Source organism: Aspergillus mulundensis (assembly GCF_003369625.1).
Source record: "Aspergillus mulundensis strain DSM 5745 chromosome Unknown scaffold_11, whole genome shotgun sequence".
NCBI classification, from domain to species: domain Eukaryota; kingdom Fungi; phylum Ascomycota; class Eurotiomycetes; order Eurotiales; family Aspergillaceae; genus Aspergillus; species Aspergillus mulundensis.
In genome coordinates, this window is record NW_020797899.1 from 105707 (window position 1) to 121734 (window position 16028).

At 50.0% G+C, this 16028-nt stretch overlaps 6 protein-coding genes across 6 annotated transcripts; 3 read left to right on the plus strand and 3 right to left on the minus strand.

Moving 5' to 3' along the window:
- Nucleotides 1–1033: 1033 nt before the first annotated feature.
- Nucleotides 1034–3141, plus strand: ptpA (putative protein tyrosine phosphatase (Pyp1); the record flags this gene model as incomplete). Its single annotated transcript, XM_026750977.1, has 2 exons — nt 1034–2407; nt 2452–3141. The coding sequence occupies 2 exons, from the start codon at nt 1034–1036 to the stop codon at nt 3139–3141; spliced, it is 2064 nt and encodes a 687-aa protein (XP_026600063.1).
- Nucleotides 3142–3518: 377 nt separating this feature from the next.
- Nucleotides 3519–4992, plus strand: DSM5745_08962 (F-box domain protein; the record flags this gene model as incomplete). The annotated part of the gene is made up of 2 exons (XM_026750978.1): nt 3519–3530; nt 3580–4992. The coding sequence occupies 2 exons, from the start codon at nt 3519–3521 to the stop codon at nt 4990–4992; spliced, it is 1425 nt and encodes a 474-aa protein (XP_026600064.1).
- Nucleotides 4993–5250: 258 nt separating this feature from the next.
- DSM5745_08963 (FGGY-family carbohydrate kinase) lies at nt 5251–7196 on the minus strand (the record flags this gene model as incomplete). Its single annotated transcript, XM_026750979.1, has 3 exons — nt 5251–6309; nt 6359–6928; nt 6993–7196. 3 exons carry the CDS (start codon nt 7194–7196, stop codon nt 5251–5253), a joined length of 1833 nt encoding a protein of 610 aa, XP_026600065.1.
- Nucleotides 7197–8068: 872 nt separating this feature from the next.
- Nucleotides 8069–9979, minus strand: DSM5745_08964 (RibD family protein; the record flags this gene model as incomplete). Its single annotated transcript, XM_026750980.1, has 2 exons — nt 8069–9424; nt 9470–9979. 2 exons carry the CDS (start codon nt 9977–9979, stop codon nt 8069–8071), a joined length of 1866 nt encoding a protein of 621 aa, XP_026600066.1.
- Nucleotides 9980–10332: 353 nt separating this feature from the next.
- DSM5745_08965 (uncharacterized protein) lies at nt 10333–10978 on the plus strand (the record flags this gene model as incomplete). Its single annotated transcript, XM_026750981.1, has 2 exons — nt 10333–10865; nt 10915–10978. 2 exons carry the CDS (start codon nt 10333–10335, stop codon nt 10976–10978), a joined length of 597 nt encoding a protein of 198 aa, XP_026600067.1.
- A 674-nt stretch (nt 10979–11652) lies between these two features.
- On the minus strand, nt 11653–15324 carry DSM5745_08966 (calcium/hydrogen antiporter; the record flags this gene model as incomplete). Its single annotated transcript, XM_026750982.1, has 6 exons — nt 11653–11659; nt 11724–11942; nt 12033–12196; nt 12257–13195; nt 13243–15107; nt 15171–15324. 6 exons carry the CDS (start codon nt 15322–15324, stop codon nt 11653–11655), a joined length of 3348 nt encoding a protein of 1115 aa, XP_026600068.1.
- Between the last annotated feature and the right edge of the window lie 704 nt (nt 15325–16028).

A 16028-nucleotide genomic window follows, 5' to 3' on the forward strand; every position in this document is an offset into this window, starting at 1 on the left:
CTCTACGCTGGGGGAAAAGCTTGGTGAGGCATATCGTGCTAGACTTCCACGACATCCGTTTCTCCTCTTTGGACTGCCTTTTATTATGGTCATCGTGGCTGGTTCATTTGTCCTGACCCCGGCCGCTGCTCTGAGGTACGAGAGGTACGATCGCAAAGTGAAACAATTGAGCCAAGAAGAAGCGATGGATCTCGGCCTCAAGGGACCTGATGGAGAGGAAGGAATCAAGAGAAATCCACGGAGGAGGATTATTGGCGATGACCGGGAAGAGTACTATGTGCGCGGCCCAGTTTATTCTCACTCTCAGTTTGTCTATCCCTACTCAGCAGCTAACTCGTTTCGTTACAGAGACTTATGGCGAAAGATCTCGACAATTGGGAACAGAAGCGAGTAACAAGATTCAAAGGGGAACCAGATGGAAGACTTTAGATTACATGGCTTAATAGAGGCGCACGCCTCCCAGTGCCCTCAAGATATCCTCCAACGACTCAACGAGTCGTCTTCTGATGTGTCTTTTCGCATTCCCTCCGTAGGATCATGTCACCATGTGTGTAGGGCTTCCGCGAAAGTCTCGCTTACTACTGGGTTGATAATGGTTCACAATGCATACGACGCCATTGGAATGTAGGTATCTAGAGTCCTTATTTTCCAAACTAAGACCACGGAGTAGTTCTAAGAGATCATGCATGTCACTGAAGTTGCAAAATAAAAATAACCGTCTTTCTTCATTATTGTGTACTCCGTACAGAACTGGACTGGAGTTTGCCGCCCTCCACCATGACGTAACGTAGCCCGCCTAGCCCGCTCTTTGACCCTCCAGATTCCAGAATCAACTTGACCACCTGCCGAGTCCTCCCCATGAGCATATTTCTACTCCATAAACTTCTTCGGCCGTCCTTCATATTTCACTTGGGCTTTCTGCAATCGCAATCGGTATCGACATGGCAAGCGGATTGATTGGATGAGCGATTTCCAAGTTCGACAACTGTTATCGAGAGAAGATAGGAACTTTGTGTCGCCGAGTTCAAAAGTTATGTCTGCGATGACAGGGGCAAGATCGCCGACGTCGCCCGCGGCTTTCTTCCCGTTATCCGACTCTCGAGAATCACGACCGTCCTCCTTTAACAAAATTAGCCCGGCCAGCCCGCGGGATTCGACAGCGGAATTGCCGGATTCCAATTATTTTTCATTCAATACGGAAAGCCAGAACAACATCATAAAAAACCGAGGAAATCTCTCGCATGCTCTTTCAAATGAAAGTCCAGAAGGAAAACTCGTATCTGGAAAACAGATCGCCGAGCAGCACAATCCCTTCTTCGCTGTTGCGGTTCCTGACCCCTCGGTCTACAGACTCGCTTTAAGTCGTCCTCTGGAGAAAGACGATGCAAATCCGACGAAACGCGACAGTATCTCTACAGCAGGGCCGAGCGTCAGGCTGGTTTCGACGGAGGCTTGCGCAGAGCTCGTTGGCTCTCATGCGCATGATCTGATGCTGTTAGATGTACGACCATATGCACATTTCTCCCGGGGAAATATTCAAGGTGCACTAAATCTGTGTATCCCGACAACTCTACTCAAGCGCCCTTCATTCGACACCAAGAAATTAGCGAACACTTTCACCGACGAAGCCGATCGGAGGAATTTTGGCCGTTGGAGACAATGCCGTTACATAATCGTTTATGACGCCGCGACATCTAACATGAAAGATGCTGCCCCTCTTGCCAATGTGCTCAAGAAATTCACGGCCGAGGGATGGAATGGTGATGGCATGATTCTGACGGGAGGGTTCAAAGCGTTCTCCTCCAGGTTTCCCGAACTCACCCAGCAACAGCAACAAAAATTGGCCTCTGGTACAAAACTGGAGAAAGGATCTGCGATGCATATCGACCTCCCGCAGTCTGCACCAGTTGCTGGTGGATGTAATATACCCGAGTCTTCCAATGCTGCGATACCCTTTTTTGCGAACATCCGTCAGCATATGGATCTTGTCGGTGGTGTAGGACAAATTGCGCTGAAGCATTCAGAACATTTATCAGCATCACAAAGGCGGTCCCTCCCACCTTGGCTACGTGAGATTTCGGATCCTGCAGATCAAGGTCGCCTTGCTGCTTCGAGGTTTTTCGACATTGAGAAGACCGAACTCGAGCGCATGAAACAAGCATTATCATACGACCAGGACAATGATTCTAGTCCGGGTAGACCCTCGTTCCCAAAATACCGTGTTGCTGGAATTGAAAAGGGCGCAAAAAATCGATATAATGACATCTATCCGTATGACCACTCAAGAGTGAAACTCCACGACATACCCCGTGGTGGATGTGACTATGTGAATGCAAGTTATCTCAAAGCCGAGTATAGCGAGCAACATTACATAGCGACCCAGGCTCCTGTGCCTGATACTTTTGATGTCAGTTTATCTTGTCTGTTTTACGGCCTGGCTAACGTTGATAGGATTTCTGGCGGGTCATATGGGAACAAGACATTCGTCTTGTAGTGTCTTTGACTGCAGAGGTTGAACGGGGGCAAGTCAAATGCCATCCGTATTGGAAATCCGGAACATATGGACAATTTCATGTGAACAATTTCTCCAAGAAATATATCCCTCTAGAGGACTCGGCTGGTGGTAAATGCGACGATAACCCCACGCTTGTTGTCAGGCACTTTGGTTTGTCGCATTCAGGCTTCCCGTTCGAGCCTTTGCGCGAAGTTACGCAAATTCAATACGCAGATTGGCCTGACTTCGGTACCACTTCTCAGCCGAAGCATCTCGTTAATCTAATTGAACAATGTGATAAAGTCCGGAATGCAACGGCCAGTGCTGCACCAGGCAACCCAACAAGACCAGTTCTGGTGCACTGCAGCGCAGGATGTGGCCGCACTGGAACTTTCTGCACGGTCGATAGTGTTTTAGATGTGCTGAAGCGCCAATCCGCCCAACCAGATGGGCACCACGAAGGGCGCTCTTTTGATCAATTGCTCGGCGGTGGACAGATGGATCTCGTTGCGAAGACACTGTCCGACTTCCGTACGCAGAGACCAAGCGTGGTTCAGAACCTAAGTCAGTTCGTGCTTTGTTACGAAAGCATTCTAGAGTGGGCTACCACCCAGATTGTCGAAAAGCAGCCCGGGATAGCAAGATAAACCGTTGTCAGCATTTGGTCCGTTGTGTACATGAAACGCATTTAAGAGGTGTTTGGTGCTTTTTCTAAGGGGCTTTTAAATATTCATTTCCAGGAGTTGATGCTGAGCGAGGTTCATTAAGAATACGACATGCTTCAAACTAATTCCAAGGACGGGGTTACGGTAGGGCCGGACCAGGCATCCGTCAGCCTATCAGCAACCACCACTCTAGGGCACGAACAATGCCTCTCGGAAGATAAAAAGAGCTTCAATTATATGCCACCAATCGCTTCTGCTCAGTGACTGGTATCTATTATGCTTCTAAATCTTCCTCCCGAATTGATCTCACTTATCTTGCTCAGCTGCACTACCCCCGCCTTTCTACAGACGGCCTTGTCATGCCATCTTCTGTATGAGATCGCTTCCAGGTGTCGTCAGGCACTGCTTTCGCATCTACAGCGGACGCCTGGTCCGCCTCTGGATACCTCCTCTCTCAGTACAAGGAGCCTCTTCCTGCTGCTGAAAGCGCGTGCCTCAAAGCAGCTTTATGGGAGCCAATTTGATGCCAGCTGCACAACCTTCAGATTTGGAGATCGAGTACCCAACATCAAGGCATCATCGCTCGCCGTGGATGCTGATGAAACACTTATAATCACTCCGTACAGTCAAGATGTTGTCCAGATTCTCCAAGTCCGCAACGGGCAGATCGCGCCGCTTCGACAGGCGAGGCTGCCCTGGTACGAGTCGGGGTCAATTGAAATCCTGAAGACAGCCTACGGGGATGACAGACTTTATGTACTTTATCGATTCACCCCCTTTATGGAAGGCGACGACCATCCGTTTGTGAGACAGGCGAGGGAGTACGGTCGTAATGGATTCATATACCTCGCTTGTCACCCCCTGGAGTTGTCAAGCAATCCAGTGAGGATGACGATGTTTCCTGGGTATGAGGACTTCAATCCCTCGGCTTTGGCTGTTGCTACCGACGGGGCTTTTGCCATTGTGTGGTGCCATCGTATGTCTTTAAGTCATGCTGTTGTTCACTACACTGCTATCGACAAATCAGAATATGATATTGCGCCCAATCTTGTCGGATTTTCGTATTCCTCTCGCCAATTGCGACGGTTTACAGGCGGTCCAATGATTCGAGACCTGGCATTCAACGACAGATCAAGTCAGCTATTATATTATTATCAAGGAAGATCATTGTACGCAGGATATCAAAACATAGCATCGTCGACAATGTACGAAAACTCAACCTCTGTTCAATTTACTCATGGCCTGAGCCTACTATATTCAATAGAAGTTCCTTTCTTTGGGACACATGAATCTGATGGTTTTGCATGCCGGTGGATGTATCTCTCCCTTGGGATCGCGACGCATCGCAAAGAGAACTGGACTGTTGCTTGTCTTTTGAGATCAGAAGCCATCTGCCGAGCTGGCAACTGTGGACATGCCATGAACCTCGAACGCGGCCGGCGATTGACACAGTGGGATGTTGTGGCGCGCCTCTATGGATTCAGAAACGCAACAAGTTCGCTCGGGTGTAAGGTTGCCGCATCCCCCAAGGGAACTCGGATTGCTATTGCGAATTGGAATGTCCTCTACATATGGGCACTGGAGCCTGAAGCTCTGATTGAAATGGATCCTCGGAATTATTATCAGTCATCGTGGAGGTCATCCAGCACCGGTCAAATTGAGCTGCAGCCCATTGTTTTGCGACTTGATGCAGTTTGCTTTCAGCTCCGCTTCACAAAGGAGGAGGATGAACTTGTCGTAATAACTGATCAAGGGATTATGGTCTGGGATTTGACATCGCCAAGTGGTAATAGGACTTGTCAGAACTGGCAATCAATCCTTACGGCGAATTAGGTTGTACGCTATTATCCCAGTATCCTTCCAGCATATCCCGAGGTTGCAAATAAAGGCCATGAGTTAAGGTCCGGCTACATCCCAAAAGTTTGAATGTAGGTATTGATACTCGAGAAACAGCCATAAAAATCCGTTCTCTACATGGTATCTTATAATTCACCATTAGGCCGGGGAAATCACGATGCTTTGTGTTAAAATGTGCCTCCAAGCCACACAAATGGGCAAACTGAGCTAGCAGGGTAGATGTGTTATCGGAGCCTAAGAAGACTTCCACGAATGCACGGCGTCATCAACGAGGGCGCGATACTCTTGCTGCTTGTGGCATTGCTCCAGGAAAACCCTATACTTGACTTCAAGCAAAGCCTTTTCGTTCTCGTCATCCGTCGGCACAATTTTCTTTCCTGGCTTGCTCATCCGGTCCATGATACTCCATAAATCTTCTGTCTTGCCTTCAGAATCTGCGCTCGCAGCCTTGGCTCCAAGCATGGCGGCACCTATACAGACTGCGGCTTGAGTATAGCGTGGTATGAGGACCGGCATGCCGCATGCCGATGCAATAAGCTTGACTAAAATGTCATTCTGGCATTGGGAGCCTGACATGAAGATGGATGAAATGGTGTGGCCCGATTCATTCATGGTCGAAACGATTTGCCTGGTCTGCAACGCAATAAATTCGAGTGTGGCATAGTAGTATATGGCTAGGCCATCCACTGATTGCTCGCTAGAGAGGCCAACAACTGAGCCAGCCATGCTTGGGTCAGCAATTGGGGAGCGGTTACCCCAGAGGTCACCGTAAAAAAAGAAATGGCGAGCCAGATAAGAGATACTAGGGGCTTTCCGCTCAGTCATCATTTCCTTCAGATGCTCATTGAGATAGTCATAGATATTGGTATTGTAGGATTCCGCAATCGAAATCGCCTGGTTGAAGGCGGGATGCGTTTCGATGACATGCTTGAGCAGCTCCCCGGTAGCTGACTGCCCTCCCTCGGCCATCCAATACCCGGGGATGATCGTGTCGCGGTATGGGCCCCAGATTCCGTGGGCAAAGACAGGGCCAGGGGACATGGCCAGATGGCAGGTCGAGGTTCCAGCAACGGCCGCCAGGCGTGAGAAGGCCTGGGCCTGATCATTGTTTGCAGCATCGACGCTCAGTTGCTCCGAGTCGAGCTGGACCTTGGCACCCACAGTGCCAATCCAACCGGCATAAGCATCAATGACGCCGCTACCAATGGCAATACCAGCAGGTAGGCCTAGATCTGAAGCTGCCTTTTCGCACAACGTACCCACGAGCTCACCCGCACTAAGGTAGTCACCATTCTAGACCGTGGTCAGTTCGTGGTGTCCGGGACCAAGGGAAACGACTCACCACTCCATCAACGCCACCCATGCGCTTGAAGTTGTCTTCCACGAGATCCTGCAGGCCAATTTGCACCAAGAAATCCTCCTGCCAGCCCTTTACAGTCCCATCAACGCCCACTGGGACTTGAGGCACATAGCCTTGTTTGCAAACCACGCTGCAATAGCTTCGTTTCTCATTGCCGGTGGCAATGTGAGTTAAGGCATCCGCCAAGTCGTAGAACTTACAATCATCAAAGACTTCCTTGGGCATGTTGTTCTTGAGCCACAGGACCTTTGGGATCTCCATCTCGATGGACATCTTTCCACCAACGTATTGCAGCAGGCTGTGGTTGGTTGCATTAATTTTTTCGGTTTCCTCGACTGGTCTGTGGTCAAGCCAGAGTATCACATTGCGGTCAGTGTCGAAGTTAGGCCCGGTCACAGAAACCGGTTCATCTGTCACGTTAGAGAAAACAGCCAATGAGCAAGTAGCATCAAACCCAAGCCCAATGATGGTACTGGGGTCAATATTGTGCTGGCTAATAGCGCGCTGAACTGCAACGCAGATGCAACGCCAGATATCACTTGTAGATTGTTCCTGTGTTGGCTTGTATTAGTATAGGCAAGCCGGAAGGTGTATGATCTCCATGGGCGATACATACGTAGTACCCGGTCTGGGGCTGCCAGAGCCCGATGTTCTCAGATGCCAATCCAACAATGTCGCCCTTGGCATCTATGATACACGCACGGGCACTCCCGGTTCCCACGTCGATTCCGATGAAGTGTTCGACTTGAACAAGGATTTCGTCCCTCGTATCTAGCGAGGCCTTGCGGGCGGCTTGGCGCGGAGGGGGAAACGAAGTCATTGTCAAGCGATGAGCTTCGGTTCAACTGAATCAAGCTCAAGAAAAAATCTAAACTTGCATTTAGTTCCATTCATTAGGGCTATAGTGTAGAATGAATCTCACCAAGGCCGACAGGTTTGGGAGATACCAATGGCTCTCTAAGGGGTATTGATGAGGAACAAAGAATGCAACAAAACCCCCTCTTGAACAGGCAGACAGAAGAGGGGCAGGGACTTATGTACTGCTGCAGGAGACAGATGGGAGACCAAGCAAAGCCCTTGAAGGCGAGTCGCTAGTGAGTTCAGTGCTAAATGGTCATGGCGGTAATGTTTGCTCGGACTGGTTCTCAACTTCTCATGCTTACCGCCACCGACGTCTGGAGTCGACGATCCGAATTGGCAGAGGGGCTTTACGAGGACAAAAGTACAAGCCCTAGATAACAAGCGTGCAGCTGCAGTTGGTCTCTGGGTTGAGTTACCTCATTGGGCGCCTTGTCCAACCCGGTGAAAGCACTCCATGTCAGCTGATGTAGCCTGAGCAGCTTTGAGTACATCGCTTCGATGCGAACAAACATGTAATCCGTAGATTGTAGAAGACGTCGTACATTAGCTTCGACTCAGAGTTCTCGGGTCGCTCAATACAGTATGGCCCCGCGCACTTTGTGAAGACTGGACATGTCCTCCTACAAATCCCTAGCTGCTCTTTGGGGTTACTTTGAGGCCCTTTATTACTTTACCCTCCGCACCTTAACCTTACCCTAACTTAGGGCTGGACGTGAAGACTCAATACAAATTTCGAGTAGTAACACTCTACAGGCAAGCGTGTGGCATGCCTATCAGGAATAGACGATCAGAAGTACGTAGCCTCTGCGCCAGAGGGAAATGTTATTTATATCAGCTGACCGCTATCGATGCGGTGGCAGGTACAGACGGAGTAGCTCTGATATGTCCACACATTATGACATTCTGTCCCAAGGGCACCCATTTCACGTTTCTCGGGTTGAGTGCGGCAATGGGCTTACCCTGTGCATCACATTTTGAATTTGGGCTCACCCCGACTCCGCCAGCCCCCAAGAACGTCGGAGCTATGGTCGTGATGATTGAATCAATGAGCTCACTGTATTCGGGGTTCAGAAGCTCACTTAAAACCCTCCCTCCACCTTCAATCATCACACTTTTGATGCCCTCAGAGGCCAGAGCCCGTAGAATATGTTCCCAGCGCAGCCGCGGCTGGTACTCCATGATACGAAGGAAATCGCCCCCGTAACCCTTCAGCGTCATCAGTTTCTGAGGGTGTAGTTGAGCCCCGGGAGACACGATAACCCAAGGGGCCCTACCCTTCCCCTCGACTGTGGTCCTCAACATGCGACAGTCACCATGGGGCGACCATCGCGCCATGGGGTCAATAATGACTGGTCTTGGCTGCCACATCCGCCCAAGGCCACCAAAACCTCCCGCGCCTTCCAGCCTACAGTTCAGCCCTGGATTGTCTGCAAGTGCAGTTCCGACTCCAATCAAGATTGCATCATGGCGTGAGCGAAGATAATGTGTCATTAATTTGGCCTCTTCGCCAGAAAGCACCGTTTGCATTCCGGCTAGAAGAGAGATCTTTGAGTCCATTGACGAGGCGTATGACAGGGTAACATGGGGGAATTCCCGCTTTTCGTCATTCCTCGGAAGATAGGGGTCTAGGAAGTCGAGCGAAAACTGAGGAAACGGAAGAGTATCAGGAGGTAACGGACACGGCCGGAATATACTTGCGCGCGGGGCTGTTAGATCAGCTGGTGTGCCGGTGTCTGCTGTATCGCGAACCCTTACAATGCCATGACCCTTGTGATACTCATAACCTTCATGGGGTACAAGGTTCACCTCCGGGTTCTGTAGCCTCCACTTTGCGGACACGTTCCTGACATCAGTCACAGAGAAATACGTCCCACCGGCTTCAATGAGCTTCTCGGACTCCTCACGAAATTTCATATAGATGGAAGAAGGCAAGTATCCCTTGCTCGCCTCCCTCCTGACAAGCTCCATCAGTCCCGAGTTTCGCTTAACCTTGTCAATGTAATCGAGATCATGCGCGTGTTCGCGATTGCTTCCCGGAGTTCTGGCTATGGTGACCGTGGAATACGCGCCTTCGAATCTGATGACCTTGATTTGAAAGTTGCAAAGTCCGCCTTCACGAACCTTTTTCTTTCGTGGACGCTTACCCTCTGGCAAAGGCCGCGTCTCTGAGCTCCGATGGGTCGGTCTCTAGCAATAGGTTAGCCTCGTTCTGATAAGTGAAGGAAAACTAACCTTTAGCCGGCATTGATAGTATTCAGAGATCTTATGCCCTTCTTTGCTAGAATTGGACCTCTGTTTTACCCAGACGTTATCAATAAATGGCCAGTACGTTTCAAACTCCTGCAAGCTGATCTCGATGGGCTCCTTGCATCCGAACATGATCTGCCGAATCCTAGCGAGGTTTGGCGGAATGTCAATGAGGGTGTAGCTCTCCTGACCTGCTCCATTGAGCTCGAACGCATTGACAGTGCCACCACCGGTACCGGCGGGATATGTATGGTCGGATTGAGGAGCTTCACCATCAACTTGATCCATCATACTATGTCGCCGCGCTCGTGATCGTTTGTCGCTTCCGACAGGGGAACTGCCTGTTCTATGACCGATGTCCACTACCTGTTCTGCTAGGGCTTCGACCCCCCTAATATCGTGCACTGAATCACCAGTCTGTAAGGGCTCCACCCTGTCATTATAAGATGCTGGCGTGGGGCTCTCTTCTGACACGCTAGAAGGGTCATGGTCCATGTCGAGCAAGGCGATATCAGTCGAAATACGTCAAACTGATGGATAGGACCGTCGCACTAGGGAGTAGCACAGCCGCGTTCAACAAACTTTCAGTGCATTATTCGCGGAAGGCGCCCTCAACGTCGGTAGAGAGAGGTTCTGTCTGCTGTTTTTCTTTTGAGTGTAGTACTCTCGAGGCCCGGGGCGAAATTCAATGTGCCTCAAAAGCTTCACTGACCCGTCAATCCTTGGCGTGCATCCTCGGGCGGAATAAATCCCGAAGGCGGTAAACAAGTAGGTAGCTCCATGCGGCCAAGGCCGGGGCGGGAGCAACCTCCCTCATAATCAGTCGTCTGTATCCACGCCTCTTCACAATGGGCTCGTTGCAGAGCTTCAAGCTCCTCTACATATCCATATTCCTTCTCTTCTTTTTATCGCCCGTTCTATCTTCGTATTCGCCGCAGCTTGAAATCCTATATTGGCATCTTGACCAGGCCGAACCCTTAGTGCTCGCCCATGTCTCATACGATACCGCAACGCTAAAGTCAGATCTCATCGACTATTCTCCTCCTCCCACAGAACTCTCCCAGGGCATAGCACGCGTAGGCTTCTATGCTGCGACTTCTACGAATTCGCGGCAATGGGTTGGCACGCTCGTATCACCGTCTGCGCTGACGGGACTTGTTGCATCACAAAAGCCGATTCTCCGCCTGCATGTTAGTCCTTCCAACGAAATCTATCATGTCTCCTTGGACTCTACCTCTGTGTCTACATCCTCGTTACATAGCATCCTAGTTGAGCTCGTGGCGGATGAGCTCGGTCCTAGCCCGCACCTCAATCGCCCGATTGTTGTTGGTCGGGACGGTAAGAATTCAGAGGAACAACCGGAGAAGACTATGTTTCAGAAGTGAGTGCTTTTAATTACTTCTTTCTAGCCCGGGACTAATTTCCCTTAGGTACTGGTGGGTGTTCCTCATTGTTACGTTCTTGGCCATGTCCGGAGGAGGGGAACGGCAATGAGACTTCCTGTAGCTTTTCAGAGCTAGAATGCCGGCAAAAGTTCGTGAGCACATATATGAATAATTTATGAGGCATGGCCAGATTTGAAGCGAGTGCTAGGGTCTACTTTAAGCGATGGCCTCGAATTAGCCTGAGAGTAAGACTACGATGACAGGTAATCAACAGGCCCAACTTGAAAGTAGGCCGCCACGTCGTTTGTTTTCATTTCCCCTTTTAACCTCTAACCCCCCAGTCCTCCTTGAAGTTATCCACGCCTTAACTAGACGCCTAACCCTAATAGATGATTTAAGAACCCTACCATCGTAATTGACTCTAAATCATCTGTTCTCATGGTCTATACTCCAGAACATAGTAGTTTCTACAACACCTCTCAACTCGATCCTTCTTGCCCACTGAGCATATGTCAGCCAATGGGGACATGGTCTCCACCAGAGATAGAGGTACGGAAGACAGGAAGTCTTCCTGCTCAACCACGCAGCCAGTCTGTATAATGGTATCACGGTAAGTGGCGCAGTCTACCCAACTCTACACATGTCAACCACCATTGTGATCAAGTAAAGCTAATTGTAACTATTACCCAAAATGCCGCCTGTGAAGTACATGACGCATGCCGCGCTCAAAGGCTGTCTAGGCTAGAAAAGATCGTCGGGACGCAAACGATGATAAGAAGCAACCTACCGACTAAGTTGATCAGTATACATGCTAATAGGCAGCACCACTTCTCGACCTGCCAATAGTATAATACTTCTCAGACCTGCCGCCCAGGGCCAATGTGTCAAAGCGATCAACACCCATCGTATCCATGTTACTGTAGCCAGAGAGAAAGAAGCCGCTCACGACGACAAGGTAGGTGAGGACAAGAACCGAGCCCTTGAAATAATTGCTTTTGCCTTCACCGTACACGTAAGAGAGGAGGAATACGCAAAGGATGACTGTGATCATATCCCATTGCGCGAAAATTAGACTAAAGTTTGCATTAGCCCATCTACTCCAGGCTCTCTTTTGTTTTGTAAAGGACCCCGAGGAATTTGCGCGCGGCATTGGGTCGACTTACTTGAATGAGTGTGTAATCAAATGTTCTGGGTCCAAAGCGCGGGCGTAGAAGGCACTGAACAATACGAGGGCGGGTATCTGTAGAAGGCAAACCTGTAGCGCATAGGCGGATCCGATCTCCATAGACAGTGCAATATTGCCATTCATGGCGAACGAGATGGCGTTCTACAATCAGTTAATCAGGTAGCTCCAGCTGTCAGGGCACATCAGATGCACCACACGTACCAAGAATTCTGTCGTGTTGGGCACCAGCGCAAACAATGTGATGCCCAGAAACTTCTCATCGACATCGACACTCTCCAATACAACGTCAACAGTGTTGACGAGGATCTCGGCGATCACTGCATAGAAAACAGTGGCTACGAGGAGGATAACCGAAGACTTCGTTCTACTCCAGTTCGGGGCGTCATGTCCGCCGGAAGTAGTAGGGCTTTGCTCGAGCCCAACATCGTCATGGTCTTCTAGAATCGGTTTGACTTGTTTCGAAAGGGCGGATTTTGTGCCTGGGCGGGCTAGTCCGCGAGGTCCTGACAGCTTGCGGGTTCGAGCGACATCCCGGGCGGCAACAGTAGCAGCGGTAGCCGCCACCTCGGTTACTTTCCGAACAAGATTTTCGTTCTGCTCCCCGGAAAACCCAGTATACTCTGTAAAAGGCGACTGGTTGTCGTTTCCTTCTTTTCGGGGTACAAGATATGGCGTCGTGCTGTTACCACGCGGAGGATCATATTCAGGCTGGTTTGTATCGTACTCACCAGCATTTTCAGTCAGCCCAACGTCTCTTAGAGATTGTCCTAGTATCCTCCTATACAGTTGCGAATCTCGAACCGAATTTCGTGACCCAGTATTTCCACTAGAAGCTGCCAAGTGAGTAGCCGAGAAGAACTCGTGCCTTGAATCATCTGTACTTTGCTCTTGAGTGAGAGGTGCAGCTTTTTTCTCATCAATTTCTGTGGCCCAAATAAGGGCGGCGTGCGTTCGCAGGGTGAACCACAGCCCAATAACGTAAGATAAGAATAGGAAAATGGCGGCGATCCACGAATACGGCTGAACAGCTTTCTGAAAGAAGCCATCATTAATGGCTGGTACCTGGGAGAAGTAGCAACGACGGCAGTCACTGCTACCAGGTTCCATGTCGCTCTCACACGCGTGACAATTGAGTTCATGCTGAGCCCTTCATCAGCGACATTCGCATTATCATGGGATAGACTTACGCTTCCATAAACCTGGTAGAATAAGGTGGGACCGAAGGCGGCGATAACAGCGAAGAGTAACATTGTTGACGTGACTCCCGCAGACTTGACGTTGAAGCGTTGGGTTTTGCGCTTGATGGCACCAAAGCACATAGACAACCCCGGTAAGAACAGAATACCAGCAAATATACTGCCGACGATACTCCCTTCAACAAGGCGACCTTTACCCTCAGTCAAGGCAACGCAGTAAAGATAGACCTCAACCACGGTCGAAAAGAACGCGTTCACGGCGGCACCCATGCCCATCGAAGACTGCGCAGAAATGGACGCAACAGCCTGGCCAATGAAATAAGCCAAAGGAATGACGGAGAGCAGAGCAAGCGTAAATATGAGGCCAGGATGGGTGATCCAAATATGAAGACCAAGGGCCTCCCTCAAGAGGAAGTAGTCAAAGACCACGAACACAACAACGGCGAGTAAGTTGATAAGGAAGACATTTGTGCCACCAACCGTATACTTCCAATACCTCAAACCGGCTGCACGATAGGTGCATAGGAGAACTGAAGCCGAAGATCCGGGACTGATTCGGGTAAATGTCATATCAGAATGGTACGATAGAGCTAAAGGATGCCTGCGAAGATGGTCAAAGAGGATAAGCGTCACACGGCCCATTGGAATCCAGAAAACGAGTAGCCAACAGATGAGCGAGACGAGAAGCATCAGTGGCCCTACAAGGAAGTAGAAGAAAACGAAGAATACAACGCGCCCCAGTGTCCACTCCCCACGGCCAAACAGACGGCGTTTGGGGCGGAGAGAGCTGTCTTCAGAGCCCGCTCTTGGTGCGCGGCCCAAGAGACTGTCTTGCTCCCCGGCCGAATCAACACTATTCCTTCTCCGTCCCACAAGTGACCGGTTGCGAGGGGGTCCAAAAAACAACCCGCCGTTCTCGAGATCGCCGCTTTGCCACTGCGCATACTCACTAATGCTGCGGCCTTCTCCCTCATCCTCATCGGCATAGTGTTCATCTGTATCAAGGCGAACGAAGGAGCCGAAGGGGTAAAACAAGTACCACGAAAGACCGGAAAAGGCCTTGCCGTATTCTACTGCACTGGTAGAATATGAGAATATGAAACAAGCAATAGCGCCCAGTAATGCGGCAATCGCAAGCCACCAGCCGAAAAATAACGTCCACAGGAGATTCATCAAGAATAAAAGGGTGCTGACCCTACCTCCCGGCGACGAATGGATGTCGCCCTCTGCAGTCTTCTCTACCGAGCGACTTTTCTTGTAGAGAGCTGGTTTCCATAACCGGATTCCAAACGGGTGAGTCTCATTTATGGCCTGCTGGCGATCCTTAAGCGTAAAGCTCTCGGCGTCACTCGTCTCATCATCCTCTGCCTCCTCATCGTTCATTCTCTCGTCATCATCGTCGTCATCGTCGTCAGGGAGTTGCGAAGATGAATCTTTCCCGCTTGCGTCCAGGCTTGGTTCTGGCAGGCCAATATCGTCATCGTACTCGTCCTCGTTATCATCATCGTTGCCGGGAGATGCAAATGGATTTACCCGGGGGTTCAACCTTCGTCTTAAAGAGCTTTGCTTCCGCACTGGCCCTATTCTAGGCGAAGGTTGGGTAGTAGACGCCTGTAGAGCGATATCCTCCTCGATCTCGTGGACATCATCATCTGTAGAGAACTCCTGACCTTTATGGGGTATGTGGCGTTTAGATGACATCCGGCGCGTTACAGGCGGCTTCCTCAACTTGTCCCCATCCATTTGTAGCGGGGCGATTGACGGCGACCCGGGCAATGGGACGCGACTCGAGCTCTCAGCTTGACTCTCGGTGAATTGGGGATCAACAGTCGATCTCACAGGCGTATCCAAGGTACCTATAGATGGCAAATAGTCAGCGACAGCTAGTAGTAGAAAAAAAAAGAAAATAGTGGCCCTACCGTAGCTTCGGGTTTGGGAGGTCATTCTTGACAGACGCACCGTCCCCGACGACGTCCTAGTATTTTCTCCGGACACAGTTGGAGTAAGGCGTGAGGAAGAATCAGACGGAGCGAAAGACAATGTAGCACGCGCATCGCCCTGTTTGTCGGTCATGGCTAGTATGTGGCCTCTCTTGTCGAGTTCACCTTGAGCCTGACAGTTCTTGGGCAGATAGTAAACAGCGGTGGCTGGGAGCTAACACGGAGCAAAGGCAGAGAAAAAGAGAACGATGAGAAAACAACAAAGTGACCTGCACTTTATTATGTATGAATAACGATCATGGAGCTCCCAAGTTACATTATGGTGTAGAATCGAAAAAGCAGGACTTGAATTTTGAGTCAAGTCTACCTAAGCACGGACTGGATCAGACGATAAGGCGTCATTCCCCGCAGCAGGCAGTCACCTGAAAGATCGCAAGAGAACAGGCCTTGCGTTAAAAGGGCATGAGCAGCAAAAACGAGAGTCAAGTGGACATGGCACTGGGACGTTAAATCAATGCTAGGCAGTAGGTATCCTGCGAGAGGATGATTGCTTGTCATCCAACCAGTGGTTCAGACATCAGGATTACAAATGACCTCACTTATCATAGTTGATATAGTTGCCTGTGATGGTGAAGTTGAATGAGGCTTGATAATATAAACATACACACTCGTTTCTTCTTAACTATTGCGCTAGATATCATCATTTCAGAGCCTGCTTGAAGGTGAAAAGCATTTGATAATATAGAGATACAAATACCGTACGGAGTATAGGTAATGCCCAACACTAAATTTCTTCTGTACCGGCTACATTATGAGCTTGCCGGTTCAGAGGCTGCC